This window comes from Siphateles boraxobius, unplaced genomic scaffold (assembly GCF_051911475.1).
Source record: "Siphateles boraxobius isolate OS27281-9 unplaced genomic scaffold, OSU_SipBor_1 86, whole genome shotgun sequence".
NCBI lineage: Eukaryota > Metazoa > Chordata > Actinopteri > Cypriniformes > Leuciscidae > Siphateles > Siphateles boraxobius.
The window spans coordinates 4835457-4861738 of NW_027509215.1; the positions used below are offsets into that span (position 1 = coordinate 4835457).

The 26282-nt window shown below is 37.5% G+C and overlaps 1 protein-coding gene across 1 annotated transcript; it reads left to right on the top strand.

Annotated features, from left to right (window-relative positions):
• Positions 1–822: 822 nt before the first annotated feature.
• On the top strand, positions 823–24673 carry acsl3b (acyl-CoA synthetase long chain family member 3b). Its single transcript, XM_077222033.1, has 17 exons — positions 823–1303; positions 9057–9298; positions 9404–9554; positions 10245–10445; positions 11241–11418; positions 12401–12510; positions 12602–12740; positions 14195–14345; positions 15723–15846; positions 16054–16125; positions 16929–17068; positions 17194–17366; positions 19197–19271; positions 19362–19553; positions 21040–21154; positions 21247–21404; positions 21858–24673. The coding sequence occupies exons 3-17, from the start codon at positions 9405–9407 to the stop codon at positions 22013–22015; spliced, it is 2136 nt and encodes a 711-aa protein (XP_077078148.1). The 5' UTR covers positions 823–1303; positions 9057–9298; position 9404; the 3' UTR covers positions 22016–24673.
• The last annotated feature ends 1609 nt before the right edge of the window (positions 24674–26282 follow it).

The window sequence follows — 26282 nt, forward strand, 5'->3', positions numbered from 1 at the left end:
CCACCTATCCCAATTTTCTCTTTTGTATCTTTGTAACACAGGATGTCTTTCCATTAACATGAGGGGAAATTTGAAACTTACATTCCCAGAATAGGTAAATGGGAATCTGCTGTAGCGATATCACGTTTGTAAACGACTCGTTCTTTTGAGTCATATTTTGTCAATGAAAACCAGTCTGAACAATTCGTTCACGTGACGGACTGAATCGGTCCGTGCGGTTCTCGAGTGAACAACTCACTGATCCATTAAACCGAGATCTGTCTATTTCAAGCATGTCAGATGAGAAGAAAGCGAAACAGAGTTGATTATAATTTAAACAGCGTTTGTTAAAACATGCTAAATCTTTTTCAGCAATGATTTTATTGTGACTTTTTTTAAAGGGATAGCTCATCCAAAAATGAAAAATCTGTGATCATTTACTCACTCCCATGTCGTTCCAAACCTGTATGAGTTTTTTCAAAACTCAAAAGAAGATATTTAAAAATATTGGTAGACAGACAGTTGACTTTCATGGTATTTTCCCCCATACTATGGAATGTGGATGTCAATGGGGCCCATCAACTGTTTGTTTACTAACATTATTCAACATATCTTCTTTTGTGTTCAACAGAACAAATAAACTCACATTTGGAACAACTTGAGGGTGAGTAAATGACAACATTTTAATTTTTTGGGTAAACTCTTTAGAGCATGCCACGCTGGGATGTCAGATGACGTAGTGACGTAATGAATAACTGAATCGCTTTTTGAACTAGTTCTTTAAACTGCTCGAAAGAATCGATTCTTGGAAATGAGTCGAGTTTCTCATAGCCAGCCGCCAGCCGCCTGCCAGCTGTTCGGGCGCTGCAACACTGCCCTGTCATTGAGCTGACAAAAGAATCAACAACACTATCCCCTTTTACACATCACCATTTCCCTCTACCTCTAAAATTCACTTAAAAAGAAGACATTGCCTAAAAAATACAAACATCTAAAAAATAACAATGCAAATTGACAAATAAATCAATCAAATCGATAATGACCGCTGGTAACCCGAGAGTGATGTCACGTTAGCCTCCAACACGCGCCACCCACCTTCAGCCAATCAGAGCGTCAAGAAGCCGGCCCCTGCCATGACAACGCTTCCATCACTTCCGGGCTGAGATCTTCGGCGGCGCGAGACAGCGACCGCAACATACAACGACATCGAAAAATAAACAATCATCGCTATATATTTGCCGCGTCTAGCTCTTCTATAACATTTTTTTTTAAATGTGATGTTGCAAGTCTGACTGAAACAGCTGGGTCAGCGGGGAAGCATACGGTGAGTGTTTATTGTGTCTACGTATGGTGAAGATGCGCGCGGAGAAATTGATTTACATATTGAAGACTCGCATGCAATGCATATAGTAAAGCATCAGATGTATTACTTTGGTATGAAGAGGGTTTGCATGCTCTGACAGCTGAGGAATGTAGGATATTGATGGTATCGCATTCCACTCTTAATAGTGATCATCTCAGGCCTCTTCTGTTCCCGAGATCCAATGACACACACATAACGTTACATACATATACATACAAACATGTCTGTGCTTTATAGCTGAGATCATGCACATCTCTCATTCGTTATACACTTGCATGCACCATAAACACGTAAGTGCTCAGGTGATGACAACACACTAATCTCTCTCACACACCAACAAACAAACACGATTTTACATTAAGCAACTTGACATTTACATATTCACACACCATCAGATCAGATTCTCTGTGTGATGGCAAGGCAGACGAGCATATTTTGTCAAGAATAAGATGTTTTGCCTAAATTAGGGCACAGATAAGTGCTGGTGACATGAGACTGCAGTTTGTTATGGGTGATTGGGAAGATAGTGGGTTGACATGCTTTGAGATAATCCTGTGGATTATGGGCTATCAGTTTAAGGCCAGCACTAAGAATAAGCAATGCGTTTGAATTGTGCAGGTAAGTTTACTAGATGACTGGACTTGAAGTTGCTTGTAGACATTGTTTTATAATAAGGAGCTTTTGTATAGTTTTAGGGCACTAGACGGTGTGTGTGTGTGTTTGTTTGTTTGTGGTTTACGAATAGCCTACGTTATAGAGACAAAACATAACCACAAGAATGGCAATATCCAAAATCCTTGTCCTTGTGGAGACATGTTTTGGCCCCCATGAGGAAAACTTATAAATCATACTAGGTGATGTTTTTTTGAAAATGTAAAAATGCAGAAAGTTTTCTGTGAGGGTTGTGTTTAGGGGTAAATCCAAAACACACATGTGCTTAATAACAGGGTCACACACAGCACACAATCCATGCTATTTAAATGAATGCTTCACCCATAATGTAAATTCTAGTATTTAAGATAATTTTTGTCATGTCACGACAAACACATAAGACCTCTGTTAATCTTTATGAAACAAATTAAGATATTTTTAATGAAACGTGAGAGGTTTCTGTTCCTCCAATAAAAATCCAGGTAACCAAAACATAAAAGGGCAAATAAGGCACTGCAAAAAGAACCCATATCAATGGATTTAATTTAGGCTCTCTTAGGTTTCACTAAAATTCATTTAATTTAACAAGTCTTAATTCATGCTTCAAAGTCTTCTGAGTTTGGAATGACATAAGGAGAGTAAACCGTGACATAATTTTCATTTTTGGGTGAACTATCCCTTTAACACCATAAATAGTCTTAAGCAAGATGCTGAAGAGCATCTACAGAGCGATCAGTGCAGTGGGGCACATTCAATGACATTTATTTCAAAAACCCATTTAGAGGAAAGGGAAGATGCAGCAAGCAAGATTAAAACATGAATACAATGTGATTTAGATTTTTTTCTATCTGGTTTGTAGAGTATGCAATGACGGTTTGTACTGTACCGCCACTGGACATATAAAATGCACCATATAGATTGTGACAAAAGATCATAGTATTGGATGTTTAGCAGTTCAGCCAGAGTGTGAACTGATTTCCAACTTTCCTGTGGGCTTGATTCTTCACGGTTATCCCACTACAGGAGTGTATGACTCATGTCTTTATTCCCACACCCTGAGCACGAGGTGATGGACCAGCCAAACAAGTCTGATCACACCCAGGCTCTTCAAGTGATGTATAATAGGGATTATGGGTTGTAAATGATGGGGCTCTGTTCAGTAATCTTGGTAGGTGTGTCTGAAAAATGTGCCTGTTCGTTCACTTCTGCAAGCGCCGTCTGCACTTTTGTGCGGAGGAGTTTGATCACTAGCGGAAAAGGGAAGAGAACACTTTCCAAACTTGTTTTGTTTTTAGTTTAACTGTCTGCTGTAGTAGTTAATTACTGGTTCCTCATCTCCATGTTAAAGCTTTGTCACTTGCCTTAAAAGTTTTTTCACAGATTTTCACACACAAGCCATGTTGGTACTTGCCCGTGCAAATGTCAACACAATGCTAGTGTGTTGAGAGAGGTTACCTGAACGTCGTTATCTACTATGTAGCATGTTCCGGCTGGTTGATATTTCTCAGTTTCATCTTTCAATGTAAAGCCAGGTTCACACTGTACGATTTTGGCCATCTGAGACAAAATGTTGAGAATCCTAAAAAATTCCTCTAATCCTAAAATCTGAAGTCTTTGATTGCTAGTTTGACATGTTCGCTGACAGCCAATTAATGACCGTTGCGATTAAATTTTACCTCCGATGAAATTCTGGCAGTGTCAGAAGGTTTGAGGCACGGTCCTGTAGTGTGACTTCGCTTCGACAACCATCAGAGGAAAAACCAATAGGAGCACCGAACCTGATGACACAATTAGTGAGACAACAACAAATCACCACTTGCTCCACACACATTGTCTTAGTTTTTTTCCATTTTTCATTTCAAGAAAAGCTGTAATCAAAATCATCAGTAGAGATTATTTTTGTTTACTAGCAACCATTCCTATCCCTCATATAAATGCAGCTGACGTCACTGAACGTTCCACCGAACTCCTGACGAATCTTGCGTGCATCCGTTTTTACCGCGCCTTGACTGCAGTACAGTCTGACATTACTGGCAACTGAGATCCTACAGTATGGCTTACAGCTGGGATCATGTTCGTAGAGTCTGACAAGCAACAATCGTAAAGGACTATTTTATAAATCGTACGGTGTGCACCTGATTTGAGTCAATGCCTTCACTTTTTCAAGCCTTAATATTAATCCTATGCAAGGCCCTGTTTACACAAGTGCGACGGCATTTTAAAACGAAAACGATCCTCGTCCATACTGGCATTTCCACTGTGTTTCAGAAAAGATCTCCATCCACATTACACGACCGAAAACGCATGTCACATGACCATTCGTGCACTTCTGGGCATGCGTGTACAATTGTAAACAGTTGCCGATTGCTCTAATAATAGCTTGCCTCATGTGCAGGCAGCTGCAGTATTATAAAATGCAGTTAAACTGCACATTGGCTGCTAAAAAGGACAACAAAGTCAAGAAAGCATGCAGTTACATCTTTTATTGTTTACAGGGTCTGTAGCGTAATGATCATATGACAGGGGCTTAGCGAATCAGGGGAGGATACACAATGGTCCAGAAGTCCCAATCAGGGAGCGAATGTAGGCAGCCACGTCTTCCTTTCTTAAAAGTTTACATTTTGGTCTGTCTACACTTAAAGTTTTCAAACTAAACTGTCTGCAGCATTTCCAAAAGTCTCTAGGGTCGAAAACCCCGGAGTAGTGTAGACAGCAGTGGCAAAAGTTATGCGTTTTAAAACCAAAACGCACTTGTGTAAACAGGGCCTAGAGCAAGCTTCATTAATTAGAACTAATAAAGAGTTAATGTAACCTGTATTAATAAAGGTGAATACTATCTCTTTCGACTGTGTTGTGGCAGTACAGGTGAGTTTGGATCTGGTTGCTAAGAGGAGATGATATTTGATACCATGGTTTTGCTTAAGATCTTCACTACACTGACCACTTCTCAGATGACTATCTAGTAACTAACTACTGTGCCTCAGATGCACCAGTCACAGTTTGATGCGCTTCTTACGAGTACTGGACTTTGTTTGGGGATGAAATAGTATTTAAATTGTGATTGAAAGCGTGTATAAATGAAAGTACGAGGAACAGAGGATGATCAATCGCACATTTGTTAATCATATTTCAATGGTAGACGTGGTTTGGCATCACCTGGTTATGCCCCGTCTAGCATTTTTGAATTGTAAATTTGGAGTTAACCTAAATATTTGACATCAAAGTATAAATAGACATTTATGAAGGGGTGATTGGTTGTTAAATGTTTACTGATAGAGAAAGAGAATGTTTATCTTTTTTTGGATTAGTTTGAAACGGGGTGTTTTTGCAGTTCTTTGGGTATGTAAATGATCTCTGTCATGATTGGCTAACCCCATTCTTCATATTCCACGCTGTTATATCAGAATATCAGTTTGCTGAATAGTGAAAAGGCCTTAATAAAGTAGTCAAACTTCTCATGTCAATGTGCTCATGGTTATGACATTACTGATTTCTGGACGACCTAGTTTTTGCAGCTTAGTTTCTATAAATGGTCTGTGTGGTCTAGAGAGGGAGATTTGAACATAACACGTCTCCCTAGTCTGTGACATTCCTCTTGAAGGAAAGGTTTTCGCGCCCATGTACTACCGGTCTCTAGGGGATCATGTGTGCGATTTGTCGAGAGTCGTGGAATGTTCTGTCCATTATTGCTGCACCATACTTGACTCTCTCACAGTGCTCGAGGGCAACGACTTTATCACATAATGTTTATCACAGCAACATTACAATCCACTATCCATAAGTAGTTTGCGACGTCTATTGTTCCTCACATGATAGAGCAGGGGTCTCCAACCCTGCTCCTGGAGGGCTACCATCCTGCAGAATTCAGTTCCAACCCTGCTCCAACACACCTGCCTCATTTTTCAACTAACTGACCAGCTTGATTATCTGCTTCAGAGGGGTTTGATAAGGGTTAGAGCTGAACTCTGCTTGTACGGTATCTCTCCAGCAGCAGTGTTGTAGACCCCTGTGACAGATGAATGTTGAACCTTAAATGTGCTGTAGCCTATGTAAGTTTTTGACTGTACTAAAGGATAAAAATATCATAATATGTTTGCAGATATTTAGGAAACATGCTGAGTTCACATACTCGTGTCGGAATGTCTGTTTTTGTTTTGGTCTGTGTGATAGCCTACCGCACGTTGCCAATTTACCCAATAGTATTTCGCCACCACAGGTTGCCAGTTGGCGGAAAACACAGCATATTGCAGCAAACTTCCATGGCGGAAAAAAAGAGATCGCAGAAAAAAAGAGGTCGCAGATTCTACCCGACCTAAAAAGCCTCCGCACCCATCTAAAAATCTCTATGAACGGGAGCATATTAAAATGTGATATCAACTCATCTTAGATCAATAAACTCATCAACTTAGTCTCCTCGCCTTCCATTGACAATTGCGCTCATTCCTGTTGCTTGTCCTCAATCTGGCAACCCACGTGGAGTCTGAGCTGGAGGGGGCGGGGGAAGCAACTCGCAACTGTCAATCTCACATACTGCACCTTTTAAAGGGTATGTTTAAACGACGACGATGTACTAAAAGCTGATAAGTGTTTCTTTTGCTTTTTTTAACGTACAGACGACAAAGATGTCAAAACGATCCCCGCTCACAAGGATCCGCGAAAACGCATGCCAGGCCAGTAGTTGACGATGTCACTTTGTAAAGAAATGCTACACGCTTATAGACTGAACACGTAATACGCATGGGCATGACTTCACCATTTTCACAAATCTGTGTTTTTTGTTGTTTACATGGAGACAATAATGGTGTCGTTTTCAAAACTTGCAATTTGAAACCTGATTTCAAAACCTTGTGTTTTCATGCGCCCAAAACGCTGTTATGTAAATGAACTGCCAAACTGCATCATTTTTTTTCCTGTTTTAGTTCGGCCCCAAAGCCGCTAGAGTTCATGTCGCAATATTGGAAATTCAAGTTGTTCCAAACCTATATGATCTGTCATCTGTAGGAAGATACATCATATTCCAGGATGACATAGCCAAGATTAATCAGGCTCAAATTGTGAAAGAATGGTTGGGAGGGAGAATGAAGAATAATTTTCACACATGAATTGGCACCTCTTAGTACAGACAGTAAATTCATTGAAAGTCTTTGGGATGTGCTGGAGGAGACTTTACAGAGTGCTGGACTCTTGCATTGATAATACAAGATCTTGACCAAAAATTTATGCACCTCTTGATGGAAATAAAATCACAACATTTATTTCCATCAAGAGGTGCATACATTTTTATATTGTATACTGGCATTTTATAGGTCACCTGACTGATAGATATGCATAGAGTGACATTGGCTGACCACCTCCGAACCTCTCTGGTGAGTCCACGATTGAAGTTACAAGGAGAGAATGCATTTCTGCAGTATAGCTGATATTTGAGAGTGTCTCTATCCTGGATTGTATTTTTGACCTTCCTCTAAAAGTATCAAAACCAAAGAAAGAAGTCAGCCGTTTGTTTTTCCCAGAGAGAAAATGGGAAAGAGGGTTTGCACTTCAAAATTAGGTTTGAAATAGGTCAATGATTTTTAAGTTCAGCACTGCTCATATCTTATGAGCTGCTGGATTATCAGGTCAATCTTTATTTGGCATTTCAGAATTTGGCCAAATTTGTATTTCATGTTCTGGATATGCTCGTCCACCCACCATCTCTTCCCCTCAACACACACACACATGCATTCATGAACACATCCTCCTCTCGAACAGAACACTTGTTTTAGTGTGAGCGTCATCCTTCCAGAGCGACAAAGCCTGTCTTGTTTGTCCTCTGAGCTCAGAGCGTACACTGTTTACCAGCCGTCCCTAGTTAAATCACTGTGGTCCTGTCACAGTCTTAGCATAGTGGTTAACACACATCCTCATACGATAGAGTAAGGCTGTGTCCGAAATCGACCCGTATACGCTCATTCACTATTCCCTACATTAGTCCACTAATATAGTTCACTTGAAGGAGTGAACGAAAACGAGTAAGCGAATTAGGACACTGAGTGCGCCGAAAGGGCGGCTACTTTTGCATAGTTTGTGTTTGCTGTTTAATAATTATTTCAAACTTGCAGCTCCAATAGTAATGAAAAGATTTATCTTGAGCTTGGTCATGGAAACTATGTATAAACGTTAATTAAACAACTTAATAATCAATCAATTAAATAATCAATCAAAAAGGAATTTGTACCTTTGTATGATATTATGCTGGAGCCACATTGGACCAGCTGTGCCACCTTCTGGTCAGATGCAAGAATTCATTTGAGACTCTCACAGTGCATTATGGGTATTCTATAGCCATTGAGCATACAACGGTCGACACTCGTTATTGCGAGTCCAATATGGTTTTGGACACCACTACAAATGCCAGTCCCTTAAATAGTGGCTTATTTAAGGGTATAGGGGGCGATTTAGGACACAGCCAAAGTTTAAGTCCAGCTAGCATCATTTCCTGATCCTTTTCATGCTTTTTTTTTTAAGCCATGAGCCCACATTGTTTCAACAATTGTGTTTAACAGTGAAATTACTGGTGAAAAACTACACTACTATGATTCTGCAAAAAATTATCGAATCAAAAGAACTTGCAGCAAAACAACTCTTTGCACCCAGCCCCAAACATGAAGCACTGCAAATTATATAATATAGTCAGTCTTCACTCTCAAACTACTAAATATGCATGTATGTATGTATATATGCATATTTTGCAATAAGCTAAATATATTGTTTGATATACATAAACAACATTATATTTCCCCATCGCTTTTATTTCTATTATGTCATGGGATTTTAGTTTGATCCCTTATTAAATCCATTAAGTATATAGTCTAGTATCTTTATCTTTTCATCTGATTTTCAAATGCTATATATATATGCTAAATATATATTTTTTTGCTTTAAACCAAAGTGTATAATGTTGTGATTCACCTTGTAGCTGGCTGATTTGTTTCAACTCTTTAACAAAGACTTTTCAAATTCTAAATTGTGTTTTTTAAAAAGCATATTGACAAAACACTTTTCTTGTTGTATTTGCCCACAGGGAGAGCTCATCTTTAAACCCAGGAGGCTTTGCACGCCGTCAGAGCAGGAAGCTGAAGTGGGAAAAGGAAATGGAACAGGAAATTGTCCTCTCAGCCAGCAGGTTTGACAAAAGGCAGTAGAAACGTCAGGAAGTACCATCTATACCATAAAACACATCAAGAACCAGAAGAAGCCAGCAAGAGCTTCACAAAAAAGAGGAACACTATAACGTACTTGGAGGAAAGTAAAGAACAACACAAAGTAAGTGGAAGACAAAAATCAAAGGTAAAGCTGGTGTGGTTTGAGGGCATTAATCACTAACTTTTTTTTTCTGTCTTCTTCTTGTCCTTTTTTTTTGTTCCTCAGGATGAAGTTGAAGGAGGACATGTCTCCTCTCCTGCTGCAGGTGTTTCGATCGGTCGCCTGGGTTTATTCCGTCATCACATTTCTGCCCTGGTACCTGCTCTCCGGAGCCAGCGGGAACCAGGCCCGTGCTAAAAGGATCAAAGCGCGCACAGTAAGTACAGCATAGGATGAATAGGCCCAAAACATCAGCACAGATTCATTCAAACCCTGGGTCCTGTTCAAAAGTTTGGGGTCAGTAAGATTTTTTTAATGTTTGTGAAATCTCTTCTGCTTACCAAGGCTGCAATTATCTAATAAAAAATACAGTAAAACAGTAATATTGTAAAATATTAATTAAAACTTTAAAGGAACTGTTTTCCATATTGATGTATTTTAAAATGTAATTCCTTTGAGAGAAATCTGTATTTTCAGCATCATAACATCATTCTTTTTTTTCAGGATGTTTTGATGAATAGAAAGTTTAAAAGAACAGCATTCATTTGAAATAGAAATCTAACATTGTAAAATGTCTTTGTCACTTTTGATCAATTTAATGCATCCTTGCTGAATAAAATATAATTTAATTAAAAACATCTTACTGTCCCCAAACTTCTAAACGGTAGTGTACCTATTATAAATAGAGATTATCGCAATTTATTTTAGATTAGCGGAGGGATTTGAGTCACTTTCATTACTGAATAACGTCACATAATTAAATTGCTGGTTTAAAAAAATGGTAATATTTTAGAGAAACTAAAATTTGATGAATTAGGCGACAAGTGGTTTTGGATTTTGTTTTTTGACTGCCTGTGCTTGTCCTACATTTCCCCCATGACCTCATTCTAATTTCCTGTCCCATCAGGTGAGCGGGACACCGGCAGGGCCGTACCGGGCCGTGAACAGCCAGCAGAGGTTGGCGTCTCTGCTGCACGAGGGTGTGGATACTTTAGATAAAGTGTTTGAATATGCTGTAGTACACTTTCCTGAAAGAGACTGCCTCGGCACAAGAGAGCTGCTGAGCGAGGAGGATGAGATGCAGCCTAACGGCAAGATCTTTAAGAAGGTAAGACACACACACACTCTCATGTTGACTCGTACTGTACGACCACACACTCTCAATGGCTGTGGAACTTTAGCCGCTTTTCCACCATCGGGCCGAATGTTTCAGTTGGATAAGCATAAGAGAAAATACGTTTTTGTTTTTCAAAAATATCTATACCACTAAACGGATTATGGAGTGTCTGTCTACTGAATTTATTTTATTTAAATTGTTTTTGGAAAGTTGTTTCATTAGCTAAACAATCAGTATTTTGTTAAACAACAGTACAAACCATTAAACACAAAAATTCTATCCCTTACAGCCTTGTTTTCATTCCTTGTCAAAACATAAATATGACTACAGTCTATTATTATCAATGTTGAAAAGTTGTGCTGCTTAATGTTTGTGAATCCATCAAATTAAAAAATATATATAAATGACTATTATAGATTATAAAGAATAAAGTTATACTGACCCCAAACTTTTGAAAGATAATGTGAGACTAAAATCAGATTTAGGCTGTCAGTGTGAACAGCCCTTTCCATGAGAAATGCTTTAAACACTATTCTAAACATATACTTACACAATATTCAAGTAGATATAGAGTGTGTGTAAGGTTAAGTGGACAGATCCCGAGAGAACTCTATCGAGCTCCACAGGAAGAAGTTCAGTGTCCTTCTCTCTGTAAACAGAGTTGATCTCTGGTCTGTTGTTGTCCAGAACTGTTTACATGAAATTGAAAAGAAGTTTCATGCTGCTGTGAAAGCCACTGAGAATTTCAATACAATGCAACTCTGATTCCTCTCTGCTTCTCTCTAGGTGATTTTGGGTGATTATAACTGGTTGTCGTATGAAGAAACGTTCCATCTGTCTCAGAGGTTTGGCAGCGGGCTGGCCGCTCTAGGTCAGAAGCCTCTTTGTAACATCGCCATTTTCTGCGAGACTCGTGCTGAATGGATTGTAGCAGCTCAGGCATGCTTCATGTACAACTTCCCCTGTGAGTATTCAAATTACGCACACACAGTGTTTCCTCCAATATCGGCTGTATTGTGCTGACTAGGACAAAATATCTGGTCAAAAATAGCAGCACTGCTGTGGTAACTAGATGCAAGACATCACACTGAAAACAGAACTGTTATTCACTTTTCAGGCACACACACACACACGCATGCATTCTGCAGCAAATCTGATTCTCATTAATCAGATCTGGTTTCATTCCGGTTCACATGCTAAACTATACTACACATACTAAAAGTATGCAAGATGTGAATTAGTGCGCATCAAATTTTAGATGCACTATAATGTTGAAGATGGTATGCCAAAGGTGTCTGGATGGATTCTCAAAATGTCTGTGCATGCTTTTTTTAAAGATTAATATTACCCACAACCCTTGTCCTTTGAATGTTTTGAGTTTCATTCAAAACAGTGCAGCAATAGAAAAGCTCAACAGAGTGGTGCAGGGATGACGTCAAAACCCGGAAGACTAATTTACCACTGATTCCTTCGAGATTTTGGGTTTTAATAAGTTTTTTATTTATTTTTATTTATAAGTAAAATAAAGCCAAATGGATTTAATCGATTTAAAACGATATAAATTAATTTTTAAAAAAAATCTGATTTCTGTACTGACATCTTATTCCGAAATGAACGTTCACCATGTCCCAAATATAAAAATTGTCGAGTTGAAATGCTGTTAGTACTTTATTATTATTTTTTAACAATTATTATTACTACTACTATTTTTATTTACATGCATTGCAATTTTTTTGCAATTGTAATAATCCAGTCTTTATTGATTTAATAAAAAAAAATTTATTAAATAAAAATGTTTAATAACAACAATACTAATTATAATTATAAATTATAATTAAATAATAAATCAATAATTATTAATAAATAATATAAATAATCTCTCACTATTTTATACTTAAAAGCGCAGTTACTCGTTATCTTAATGATGTTCTTTCTCTCCGTGTCAGTGGTGACCCTGTACTCCACATTGGGAGGAGCAGCTATAGCTCATGGTCTAAATGAGACTGAGGTCACGCACATCATCACAAGCAAAGACCTGCTGCAGAGCCGCCTCAAGGTGAGAACGAGACCGACGTCACACCAGCGGGCTCATGAAGTGTCAAAGCTGCCGTCAATTATTGCTCTGAATGATCCTCCCTCTCTCTCAGGCCATTCTGATGGAAGTCCCCAGACTGAAGCACATTATATTGGTTGATATAAAGACCACCAGTTGGCCTGATCTCCCCAGAGGCATCATGGTCCACAACATGGGTGCAGTGCAAGAACTGGGGGGCAAAACTGAAAATGGTAAGTGCCTAAACTCTCAAGTAGCATACTATGTTGTTTGAAATTATACAGGTGTTATTTACCATCTTTAATATTATATATAGACCTATAGCGGCCACCCTGCTCAAGATATCGGCATCGGCCAACACAAAATCCATATCAGTCGAACACTAGTTTATATGCATACTCCATATTGTTATATTTGCATGCCACATATGGGTTAATATACCCATGTAGTATATAGTATACCAAAAAGTCTAAATATAGCCAAGTGATTCCTAATACAGAATAAGCATGAGAGGAATTCACAGTAGCCCTTGCTTGCTGATGATAGAAACACCACCTTTTGTTATGTTTTGAGCTGTACTGACACAATAAACAGACTAAGAACCAAAAGAGCTGTAAACATAGATTTTGCTCAGGGAAGAAAGACAGCAGGATCTTCCTGTCAGATGAAAAGAAGACTTGAGGGCATGCGAACCGGTGTTGAGAGCCCACACACTCAGCCTTTGTGTCAGATAAGAGCAACTGTTAAGAAAAGCCCTCGGGAGATAAGAGAGGGAGATGTTATCTTTATTAGAGCAGGGTTTCTCTGTTCAGAAAGACTGAGATAAAAGGTTTAGACATTTCACTGGAGTATTAGACCTGATTTTTCATGAGAGCTTGTCTAGCTAGTCTTAACAGGTGCCAGTTATGGCCGTTGATGCCGATGAACATCAGTTGTTCTGCCTCTCCAAAAAAATTTTTTTAAATATATATTTTTTTGTTTTGTTTTTATTTTAACAAATTGAATACTTAATTTCACATTACCATTCACACACACACACACACACACACACAAAATGTTTATTGAGCATCAAATCAGCATATTAGAATGATTTCTGAAGGATCATGTGACACTGAAGACTAGAGTAATGATGCTGAAAACTCAGTTTTCCCATCACAACAATCAATTATATTTTAAAATATATAAAATGGAAAAGTTATTTTACATTGTAAGTATTCTCAAAATATTACTGTCTACTGTTTTTTTGATCAGATAAATGCAACCTTGGTCAGGCTATATTTATTTATATATAAATAAATTAAATTATATTTGACTAATATTATTTGAAATATTAATTTCCATTTATTTTAATGTATATACAAATTACAAACAAATTGTGGTTTTAAACAAAAAGGTTTTAAGTAACTCGACGGAGGTAAAGAGTTTGAGTTCTTTTTGTTTATTAAACTAGAGCACATTTCCTGGTGCTCGTGGTTTAATTTACATTACCTTGGGCAGATTTATGACATCTGTTTTGGACTGCGATATTCTGATGATGTGCATGAAATCTTGGCAGCAAAGTGAACATTTAAAAAAGTTGTTTTTTTCTCCTTCAAAGTAGTTATTTTAGAGCTCTTCTGTCTTAAATGGCACTACAACATGGCTGCCACTAATGAAGGAATGTGAATGTGTCTTTCTCTCTGTGCAGTAATGGTGTCCCGCAGGCAGCCTGTCCCGTCCGATATCGCAGTGATCATGTACACCAGCGGTTCTACAGGCATTCCTAAAGGAGTCATGATCTCCCATAGCAACATCATCGCTGGCATCACCGGCATGGCTGAACGCATTCCTAACCTGAAGTATGTTTCTCCGACGCCTCTATCTAGCGGGATTCTGTCTGTCCATTGATTTTTGGCTGTTAAAAAGCTAATCTCCATTTCTTTATTCATTGGAGGTGCTTCATTTTATGTCTGTATAATAAATAAAAATTTTAATGTCTCATTAATTAAGGTGTTAAAGAAAAATGCTGATCACAGCGATATGGTTAAAGACACCGATGTTCAAAAATGGTTGCCTGGGAAGCAAATCCATGATGTTGGCGGTACTAGCACTGCGTTATAACGCATCTGTTTTATACAGTTAATTTACCCATGATCTTGACCTTATGATTAATGTACACTACCGTTCACTATAGTTTGCGGTCAGTAAAAAAAATATTTGTGAAAGAAATGAATACTTTTATTCAGCAAGGACGCATTAAATTGATCAAAAGTGACTTATTACATTCATAATGTTACAAAATATTTCTGTTTCAAGTAAATGCTGTTTTTTTTTTTTTTTACTTTCTATTCTTCAAAGAACCCCCAAAAAATTAAGCATCACAAATGTTTCCAACATAATCATAATAAATGAATAATAAAAAGTAGAATGATTTCTGAAGGATCATGTGACACTGAAGACTGGAGTAATGATGCTAAAATTTCAGCGTTGTAATCATAGGAATAAATTACATTTTAATATATGTTAAAAATAAAATAAAAATATTTTTTATTTATATACATTTTTAACAATATTATTGTTTTTACTGTATTTTTGATCAAGTAAATGCTGCCTTGATGAGCACAAGAGACTTCTTCCAAAAACATTAACTAATCTTACCGATCCCAAACTTTTGAACAATATTGTATATTTAAATGTATAAAAACTCATGAAAGTTTGGTTTTTATGCATTCATAATTTAATGTATTACTGGACAGTTTATGTAACTTTTGTTAATGTGGCTTTGTTTATTGTTCCAAAAGGTGACACTTGACATTGTGTGAATATTTTGTGAAATAAGTTTTTGTATTTAAATCAGAATCACAAGTACAGTGGCTTTTACATGTACAAGGAATTTGTCTTGGTGTACTAGTGCTTAGAATAAATAAATAAAAACAAGGGGAAAAAATAATATTAATAATAAGATCATTGGTAAGGTAAGATGGGAAGTGGAATGAACGAGTAAAAATATAAACATAAACGGGAATAATAAAAAAATAGATGCAATAACTGTACATCAATGCAGGATGTGGATATGCTCACAGTTTGAAAAAGGTGCAGTATTGAGACACTTTTAAAGCTGTATAAAACTAACTTTTTAAAACTATTCTAGCCACTTTAATGCTTTCTGTTTCTGCAGTAGCATGTTTAATGGCATAGGATTTTCTGTTTACAATGTTTCTTTTTTATTGTGACAGTGAGAATGACACCTATATTGGCTACCTGCCACTTGCTCATGTCCTGGAGCTCAGCGCTGAATTAGTATGCGTGTCACATGGCTGCCGGATTGGATACTCGTCACCTCAGACTCTTGCTGACCAGGTACAAACACACACACACATACACTCTAGTCATGATATTGTGACATCTTCACCATGTCAAGCTCTTTTACAATCTCAGAATACTTTTGATTTCCAAAGCATTTGCATCATAACTTTAAACAAAGACAATAATGCAAAGAAAAACTAAAATTGCTATAGTAGCATCTAATGTGCAATATCTTCTCTTGTTTTGTCCCTTCTCCCACAGTCATCTAAAATTAAAAAGGGCAGTAAAGGAGACACAAGTATGCTCAGACCAACACTGATGGCAGCTGTTCCTGTAAGGACTCACCTTCACATAAACGCACACAGTGGTCATAATTAGGGCTGAGTTGAAAATATTGATTTCTCGATTTAAATCGATTCTTATTTTGATGAACCTATATTGATTCTTAAAGTCCCCCTGTAGTAATAATTCTATCCCTTAAAACTCATCTTTGATCACCAAAATTACATTTTTAAACGTTTTTTCATTGATAAAAATGTATTCATAATTTAGAATAGCTTGAATATAACTCTACACCATTGCCTCATTTAGTATATGCGGTTTTATGAATATGCAAATCAGCCCCGCCTCCACTCACTCGCACCAGCTCAGAGATCCACACGTTGACGTAATTGGTTACAAGGTAGTTTGTGACGTCAGAAACACCAGCGATTTCAAACCACGTTTTTGAGACTGTCTTTGGTTCACTGCAGTTTTAAGGAGAAAATATACAACAAATGACTTGACTTATGAATTTATATATGGTTTCTCTTAAAGCATATTAAAAACACCAAATAGACATATAAACAACATGAAAAACTTGATTTTCACCACAGGGGGACTTTGAATCCCAGGACTCAATCTTTTAGTCTGTGCTGTTTTCAGTTGATGCAGCTTTAGTTAAGACTTTTTGTTTTCCATAAGAAAAAAAAACCTGACATGTGCTGTACCTGGTATATATCCAAATGAATCGATCACAAATCACACTGAATTGAGATTGGATATTTATCGAATCGCAAACTTGTAAATCAAATCGAAAATTGCTCTAGTCTTAATAGCTGTGAGTGAAGTGTTTCTCTCTCATTGTGTCTGTGTAGGAGATTATGGACCGGATCTATAAGAATGTGATGACTAAAGTTGATGAGATGAGCAGTGTGCAGAAAACTCTCTTTGTTCTGGCGTACAACTACAAGATGGAGCAGATCTCTAAAGGATACAGCACGCCTCTCTGTGACAGGTATAATACAATAATATTAATGTGATTTCTTCCAAAACTCGCTGGGTTTGTTTAGATGCAGGAAAGTTTTTTTCTGTTATATTTTTTTTTAATGTCCAATGTCATCTTGTTTTTGTGTTCTGCAGGCTTGTGTTCAAGAAGGTTCGCTCGTTGCTGGGCGGTAAAACGCGTGTGCTGTTGTCTGGCGGAGCTCCTTTATCCGCAGCTACTCAGCGTTTCATGAACATCTGTTTCTGCTGTCCTGTGGGACAAGGCTATGGTCTCACCGAGACCTGCGGAGCCGGGACCATCAGCGAGTGTAAGCATGGGATTCACTTAGAAGTGAAGCTAGGACTCCGGACAGGAGTATTGGGACTAAGCGCAGGTGTAGCAAAGTTCGCTGATAAGGGAAGGAAGGCGGACGTAGTCTGAGCTCTAGAATTACAAAGAGTGTAAGTACTTCAAATCAAGGGTGTGGGTTCTAGTATTAAAATAATTAGATAGAACTAAAAGCTTGGTTGGATTCACAAAAGATTCTTAAGAATAAAATGATTCTTAACTGATGTTTTCTTATTTTTTAACTTAAAGTCAGCATGACGTATATCTGAGAGAAACAGCTTCTTGAACAAGAAAAATGTCGGACGGGACTTGATTTTATCCTTTGGGAATTGGATCGTTGGATCATTGTGGTTTGATCGTAGATCAAATGTGAGTGACAGGTAGTCCCGACCTCACGCCGGTAAACTAGTTATCAGAGAAGAGAAGTGATGATGTTGTAAGGGGAAGTTATTTTGATTAAAGATTACAAGGGCACATGAAAAAAAAACCGATGTGCATGGATAAATCATTTATTATAAATACTGCAATATTTCATCGCAAACAAGAATTGTCAATTTTGTTTTCATGGTGACTAAGAATATTTTGTATTCCTAAAAATATTTCTTAAGAATTTTCTTATTATTTGTCTTAAGATGGTTAGAATTAGAATTCAAATTCCTGAAAAGAGTGTTCTTAAATATCATTGTAAATAACCTCTTGAATGGTTATTTCACCCAAAAATGAAAATTATATCATCATTTACTCACAATCATGTCGTAAAATAACTATTTCAAATAAACGGTGCATTAAAAAAATGCTACGCTGATTGCTGAAGGCAGTTGCGACGAAAATAGCGTGCATGCTACTGTAATATACAGGCAGCACAAAAAAATGAGAACTTCATGAATTGCACTTAAAAACATTTCTTATGTATTTAAAAAGTGTCTTTAAATTTAACTACTTCACTTTTTTAAGAAGATATTTGTGAACCTGCACAGTTCTTGTGAAGTTGCAGGATTCCCACGCTCATGAAAAACCTAGAAATATTGGGAGAAGTCCTGATAAGGCTTGGAAAATTATTTGGTTGGTTTATTTATTTATTTTTTAGGGTTTCTGCAGGTCTTGAAAAGGTTTTAAAGTCTTAATTCTCCCTAACACAAATTAAGGTCTAAAAAGCTCTTAAATTCATAAAGTTATGGCATTAAATGTTGCATGCATTGCACAAAAAAAAATTATATTGTAAAATAAAATGTATATAATATATATTTAATTTTTGTCCTGTTTTCCAATACAAATATCTAAACGTATCTGATACATTTACTTGAGATGCAAATGTAAAGTATTGAAAAAAGTATTGAAAAATGTAAAAAATTGAAATGAGTTAATGCTTAAAACATTTACATTTAGAGAACATATTGACTTTATTCCCTTCACTTTTATTCCTTAATTTTCTTTAAGGGAAAAAACCCTGTGTTGTGTTATGTTCAGCTCTGAAATATTTAATTGGTTAGAAATAATTGCTCTTTGACTGCTGTCTCTTTGGAATTAAAAATCATTATCCAGCAAACACAAACGACTAAGAAAAAGGTCATAAGAATACATGGGTCAAAAAGTATGGGAACCTTTGGATTTATACATTTAAATCAATGGCATGGGTTCTTGAATAAAAACCTGGGTTAATCCATTGGATTAATGGAACTATTCTTTAGATTACAGGAACCGTTAATGGTAGTATTAATGTATTAATAGTAAAGAGAGGGGAAATTATAGCTCATATAAAAATAAGATGTAAATGTGTAAAAGTGTGTTCATACTGTGTGTGTTTGTTTAGTTGCTGATTACAGCACTGGACGTGTTGGAGCTCCTCTGGTGTGCTCCGAGATCATGCTGAAGGACTGGGACGAAGGCCAGTTCTGCTTTTTAAATATTAAGATACTGAGATTTGAAATCGTATTAAATGTTGCCTATTTTTATGGCTTTTTCTTTCTGTCCATAGGTGGTTATTTCAGCACCGATAAACCAAACCCAAGAGGAGAGATTGTGATTGGCGGTCCCAACGTCACAATGGGTTACTATAAAAACGAGCAGAAGAACCGAGAGGACTTCTTTGTGGATGCGAACGGCCAGCGTTGGTTCTGCACCGGAGACATTGGAGAGTTTCACCCTGATGGCTGCCTCAAGATTATCGGTGTGGAGAGACACATACACATAAACCTTCTTTTAAGACATGGGCCCGGTTAGATTAAGCCAGGAGTAGGCCTTAGTTCAATTAGGACATGTCCACATCTGGCTCATTTGGAGTTTTTTTTGTTGGAATCTGGTGCGTTTTCTCTCTTAGTTCGGTTCATTTAGGCATATATAAACACTGCAATCACACTCGGATCTGCACCAAAACAGTCGATTCCGAGATCGCCTGAACAAGGTTGTCTCAGCCTATTGGAAACGAGCTCTGGGTCGGTTCGGTGAAGGGAAGAAAGCAATCCGACCCAACGGACCGACGAACCAAGCAGTATCATAATTCATAACCGGTGTTCTATAAAAAGAAGCAGAGTCTGATTCTGTGAGTGAGCACATTAGTGATCACAGTTGAAAACCAAAGAGCATCTTTTATCCCTTAAAACTCATCTTTGATCACCAAAATGACATATTTAAGCATTTGTTTCCTTGAAAAAAAAAATCTTGCCAAAAAAAACCGAGCCAAATTCTCTGAAAAGCCTTTGGAGACGGCTTATGGTAGAGAAATGAACATTCAATTTAGGGGCAACAGCTCTGGTGGACATTACTAAAGTAAGTCAGCATGCCAATTGCACGCTCCCTCAAAACTTGCGACATTTGTGGAATTGTGTTGTGTGATAAAACTACACATTTTAGAGTGGCCTTTTATTGTGGCCAGCCTAAGGCACACCTGTGCAATAATCATGCTGTCTAATCAGCATCTTGATTCATGATATGCCACGTGTGAGGTGAATGGATTTTCTCGGCAAAGGAGAAGTGCTCACTAACACAGATTTAGACAGATTTGTGAAAAATATTTGAGAGAAATAGGCCATTTGTGCACATAGAAAAAGTCTTAGATCTTTGAGTTCAGCTCAAGAAAAATGGGGGCAAATACAAAAGTATTGCGTTTATAATTTTTTCAGTGTATATAATCAGTTAGAAAGAATGGCGGCTACATTTGTAAGCGTTTACGTGTATCAGGACAGCTACAGATAAAGCCACAATAAGCTCGCGGAGCGAACTTGTCAATCCATCTTGATGGATGACGCAGAGAAAACTCCATTACTACCATATGACTTGCATAAACACATTTAGTATGCTTTGAAATGTTGCCTCGTGAAAGCAAACTGAACCAAGAAGAAAATTTAACTTTGTAAAAAAAATGTATTCACTGTTTCGGAACAAAGCAAACAATCAAAAGGTTCTGAAAACGGCCTTAAGTAGCTTTTATAAACGTGCCTTAGAATAAAACATTACTAGTGTGCATTTTGAGTCAAAACAATGCCATATTTGATGATTTGTCAGTGCAAGTTGCTTTGCGTTACAACAGCTCAAACATGCATTTTACTAGCTTAAGCCTTGTCTGTGAAACCGGGCAATAAAATCTCAGCACTATTTAAGTGTTTCACATTAGTTTTATGTACATTTCTTTAAACGGTTTTGGCCTGTGTGTGTAGATCGTAAGAAGGACCTGGTGAAGTTGCAAGCTGGTGAATACGTGTCTTTGGGCAAAGTGGAGGCTGTGCTCAAAAACTGCTCCTTCATCGACAACATCTGTGCTTATGCCAACAGGTAAGTGCAAATGTGCCCATACATACTGTGACATTTCAGCACTCACACATGCTTCATAAATGAGACGTATAAATCTTCCCCTCTTTACACAGTGACGAGTCTTATGTGATTGGGTTTGTGGTGCCCAATCAGAAGCAGTTAACCACCCTTGCTGCGCAGAGGGGCATCAAAGGATCGTGGGAAGAGATCTGCAACCATGCAGAGATGGAGAAAGAGGTTCTACGTATCATCACAGAAGCGGCTATAACAGGTCTGTCAACAACAGGGCAAAATAACAATTTTGTAAATAGAATCTATAGATTTTTTTTGAAAGAGATTAATACTTTTATTCAGCAAGGAGGATGCAATCTAAAGTGATGGTAAAGACATTTATAATGCCACAAAATGTCTATTTTGAATAAATGCTGTTCTATTCATCAATGTATCCTGTAAAAAAAAAATCACGGTTTCCTCACAAATAAGCAGCACAACTGTTTTCAACATTGATATAATAAGTAATGTTTCTTCAGCAACAAATCAGCATATTAGAATGATTTCTGTAGGATCATGTGATTACACTGGCCCAGTTCCAGTAAAAAACAATTCAATTAAAATGTCATTCTCTATGTTTTACATTTTTGTTTTAGTTGCCTGTCGTAAGCTACTGTTCTCATCACCATAAGGCTATAAATTTAAAATATAATCTCTTTGTTCTGATTCACAGGTAAGCTGGAGCGCTTTGAGATCCCAAAGAAAATCCGACTGAGCCCCGAACCCTGGACGCCCGAGACGGGCCTGGTTACCGACGCCTTCAAACTCAAACGCAAGGAACTAAAATCGCACTATCAGGACGATATTGAGAGGATGTACGGCGGCAAGTGAATGAAACCAGGGGTCAGCCAGTGGTGTGATTTGGGGGGAAGGGGTTAAGGACACACCATACCACAATGCCTATATACGACAAAAACCAACCCACAATCCTCTGCCTTCCTGCTTCCTGTGATGTTCTGCGATCAAAACAGTGACACTTGAATTTTGGTTTGATGAGAGGGAACGGAGTGAAAGCAAACGTCACCTGCTGAAGCAGGTACCAAATAGCGCACTTTTCTCAGATGATTCACGAGAGTGACTCCTGGAAAAGACACAATACAACCTACAGACTGTGAGACTTTGGACCCCACCCACTTCTCTCTTCCTTTTCTCTCATTGGCTGTCTTTGGTAGACACCCCGCCCTCACATTATTCTGCAGGATGCGCTTGATGATTCCACCCTACTGCAAAGCGGTCACACTGAATTGTCATCTCGAGTCTATGCAGGGAAGCGTTTTACATATTTTGTTGCTTATTTCTTTGTTAGCTTAGTTTTTTTTTCCAAGGACTGATGTTTTGGTCTGAAATAGCTTTGTGAGCCGTGTAAGATTTGGATGTGTATGGAATGTTTCTCTAAATGTATCTGTTACAATGTTACTTTTTGAAATTTGGGAGCGTGTACTTGACATTTTGTTAGTTTGAACCTCGGCTTCTGTTGTTTATCTGTATCAAAAGGCTGTTACGGTTGCCCTGTGTGAAATTATTAATGTAGTACAAGTGCTGGCGCACATTGAGGACTGTGTACCTAGTAAGAGTTGCAGAACTCACGTCAATCCTGACCAGGAGAGACCAGCTTTAAACCAGATAGCTGTTCTAATGCGAGAAAAAAAGCTCTAATTCAAAACCAAAGCAGTTTAAATGCTGCAAAGAGCTGTTTTCGAGGGCAGTCTTAAGCCAGAGATGTGCTCTAATACAGAAAGCTATACTGAGGGGTTTTTTTGTCAGGGAAACTTGAACATTAATCCAATTTCACTCTTATACATCATCCAAATTCCATGTGTATGCTTTGCATTTAATATCTGCTCTTTATCTGAAAAATTCACTCCTTGCTCTGCTCTCCCATGTTCCTTTAGTCATGTCTACAGGGTTTGCCTAAAGATCACACAAAATGTATGACTCCATACTTCCTGCATATATTACTTTGAACTCATTGTTTGTTTGTTTTTTTTGTTGTCTGAATGTGTAAAGCCTTTATTCCTTTTTAAAATGTCATGTACAGTATGATGTCAGCCATTGTGTCGCATGGATGTTTTCAAGGGAGCCAAGAGTTGAAGTGGAGTAGTTTGGGTACCCTTTTTGTTTTCTTAAATGGCCATTTTTTATTATATTGTGATATTGTCATTGTATGAAATGATTAGTGTCTTCAACAAAGAGGAGATGTGTGAATTTGAATGTGCAATAGAGTTATGTATTTGGAGATACATAAAATGATACGCACAGTCCAGCCCCAAGAGCATGAATGTCTCCAGCCTCTTTGATGTGACGGAACTGACGCATTTATTCTGATTTGGACTGTGCAGATCTCTAACATGAATTGACAACTGATGCATTATGATTCGCATTTGGCTTTGCATGATTCAGGAGATGTAAACCAGACAAGCTTTGAATATCTCGGACGCTGACAAATGTGGCATTTGCAAATATAGGACAAATGTTTCTAAAACTGTACATTTAATCATTATTTATGTGAAAATGTACTATATTTTTTTTTTTTTTTTTTTTTAGCACAACATTTTCAAGACAAATAGTTTAACCGTTTTTTTTTATATATATATATATTTCTTGATTCCTTTACGCACCGCTTTGGTTAATCTTTTGTTGTAGAAACACTCCAGCTTTACCGTCACAACATGATGCTCTTTACTGAAAGTACTTTATTATTGCTGTTATTTTTGTTTGTCCCAAAAGGAACTGAAAGCAAATGGTGTTCCTAAGCTAGACAAGTCTGCCTTTCCTGAGCTCAATGGAGGATGTTGATTGCCTTTTTTTACACAGTGGAAATTAAAAGTGGTTTATAGGAATTTATACTTTTGATTAATTTATTTTTCTCTTTGAATTCAGGGAGTGACTCATCCCCTCTTAGAGCTGCTATTCTGCTCACCTTGATTGTGCTTCATTTACTACCTGCAATATCATTGGTTCCGGCCACAAGCAGCTGGCCAATCAGCTGTTAGTCCAGAGAGAGATTCTCCTTATTTCTGATTTTATGAGGGGAACCGTCATCTGATTGGTGCATTCACCTGTCAGTCATGTCCTTGCCAACAACTAACCCAAATGAATAACAGAGTTAGACTCTGATGCCGTCAACATGTCTCTTTAACCGCATTCTAGTTTGCGTTCTTGAAGTCCTTGATTCAGAATGACGTTTAATTTCTGCACACAGATCTATTGAGCATTTCAGACACACAAAGAGGATGTTTGGTGGATTCATTCTCTCTCCTTCTGTTGCCCGTTCCCTAAATATAACTATTAGGTCAATTGCATTTAGCAGATGTAATAACTCCTTTAAATATGTTTAGTCTTTGTTACTGACCGGGCTTGGGGACTTCTCTCCTCTGTGTGGGTGGGTTAGTGTCTTACAACAAGCAGGTCATAGCAAACAACTCCATTATTTATTTGTGATTTGGCCTTGAAACTATGTTATACGGAATAAAGTTTTGTGAATTATGAGGGGATATTTTGAGTATTATTCATGTGCCATTATTTTCTGAAAATGTTTTTAGTTTTAAGAAATGATCATCAGAATGGTTCATATTCATGATTTAGAATGATTTTAAATAGAATTGTCTATACATTTTTTATATATATAAACTATAAAAGCACGTGTAATTTAATTTTCATTTAATTTAATAGTACATTTGGGTGGATTTCTTGTGATTCACCAGTAGATGTCAGCATCAGATAATTTACCCTAGACAGAAACACTCTGAAATCCATATCTATTGTACCCTTTTGCCTAGTAATGATAATGTTCCTTATTATAGCTCCGAATAGACTAGCCCTTGGTGACTTTTATAAGCAAAAACCTTGTTCATGTAAACATTTTATGAAAAAAATGCAGTATTTACTTGCCATATTCCAAAGCAAGTCAACATGAAATAAAAATTCACTTTACTTCATTGACACACGTTCAAAGATCCAGATTCCCTAAGCACAATACAAAATGCTGTTCCAGTACAGCAGGAAAATTGTTTGCAAAAGGCAATACTTTGATGCATGTACAAATTCTAAAGAATGTAAAAATATTTACCGATACAACTAAAAGTAAAGTTCCTTTTTTTAAAACAAATCTATCAGATTTGTGCAAACTCAAAAGTGGGACAAGATATTTTAAATAAGTACGCATAATTAAAGCAAGTATCTGTGACCTTGCTCGTTTGACGTCAGACTATTTAATAAACTCTTTAAACATCCGGGGCTTGAATCCTCATATGACGTGCGCCACTCAATGCTCGGCGGATTGCTGCTTCAAAGCGCGCCTATACAACACTAGAGTCAACTAAACAAGTCAGTCCTTAGAACGAGTTTCGGTGTCCATAGAAACCAAGGCCACAAGCCGACAGCGACAGTCTTTCGAGATCATCAGGAGGTGGAGATGGGAAGCAGACAAAGACATTTTTAGAAACTTGGTTACAAGTCAGATAGCTTTGTGCAAGAGAAAATAAAGTCAGTGAATGGCAATACATAAGAGGTTATGAAAACATCAAATCAAGCATAGTTCTTTTAATTAAATAGAATGAGTCAAGTGCTGCACATAGCTGTGGATCAGCAACAGATGAATAACTCGACCGCGCATCGGTACATTGAACCCAATACAATCTCATGGTAACTGTTTTATGGTGAATTGGTGGCTAATTCATATGAGTTTGTACAATCTGCTTACGCCCCAGTGGCAGGTAGGTTTAGGGGTGATGCTTACTTTTTTCACATCGTACAAATTCATACGAAATCGCCACTTTATAAAACATTTTTTTGTTGTTGTGATATTGGGTTGTCAAATCTCACATTTTACACTGCTTTCACCTAAACTGCAAAAAATCTTAGACAAAATGACGGATGGATGGACGGGATGGATAGATAGATAGATTATTATTATTACTCAATTATTGTAGTGTAAAATATGAAAATCATGTTTCAACTCTTTCATGGATATATTTAGGTACATTTCAGGCGTTTTGACTCGAATCACTGGCTGCAAATCAGCAGACAAGCAAGAGAAGGAATATCTATCAGAGGATCCACTGGGAGCTCGTGGTAAACATGTATCACTGCCAAACAC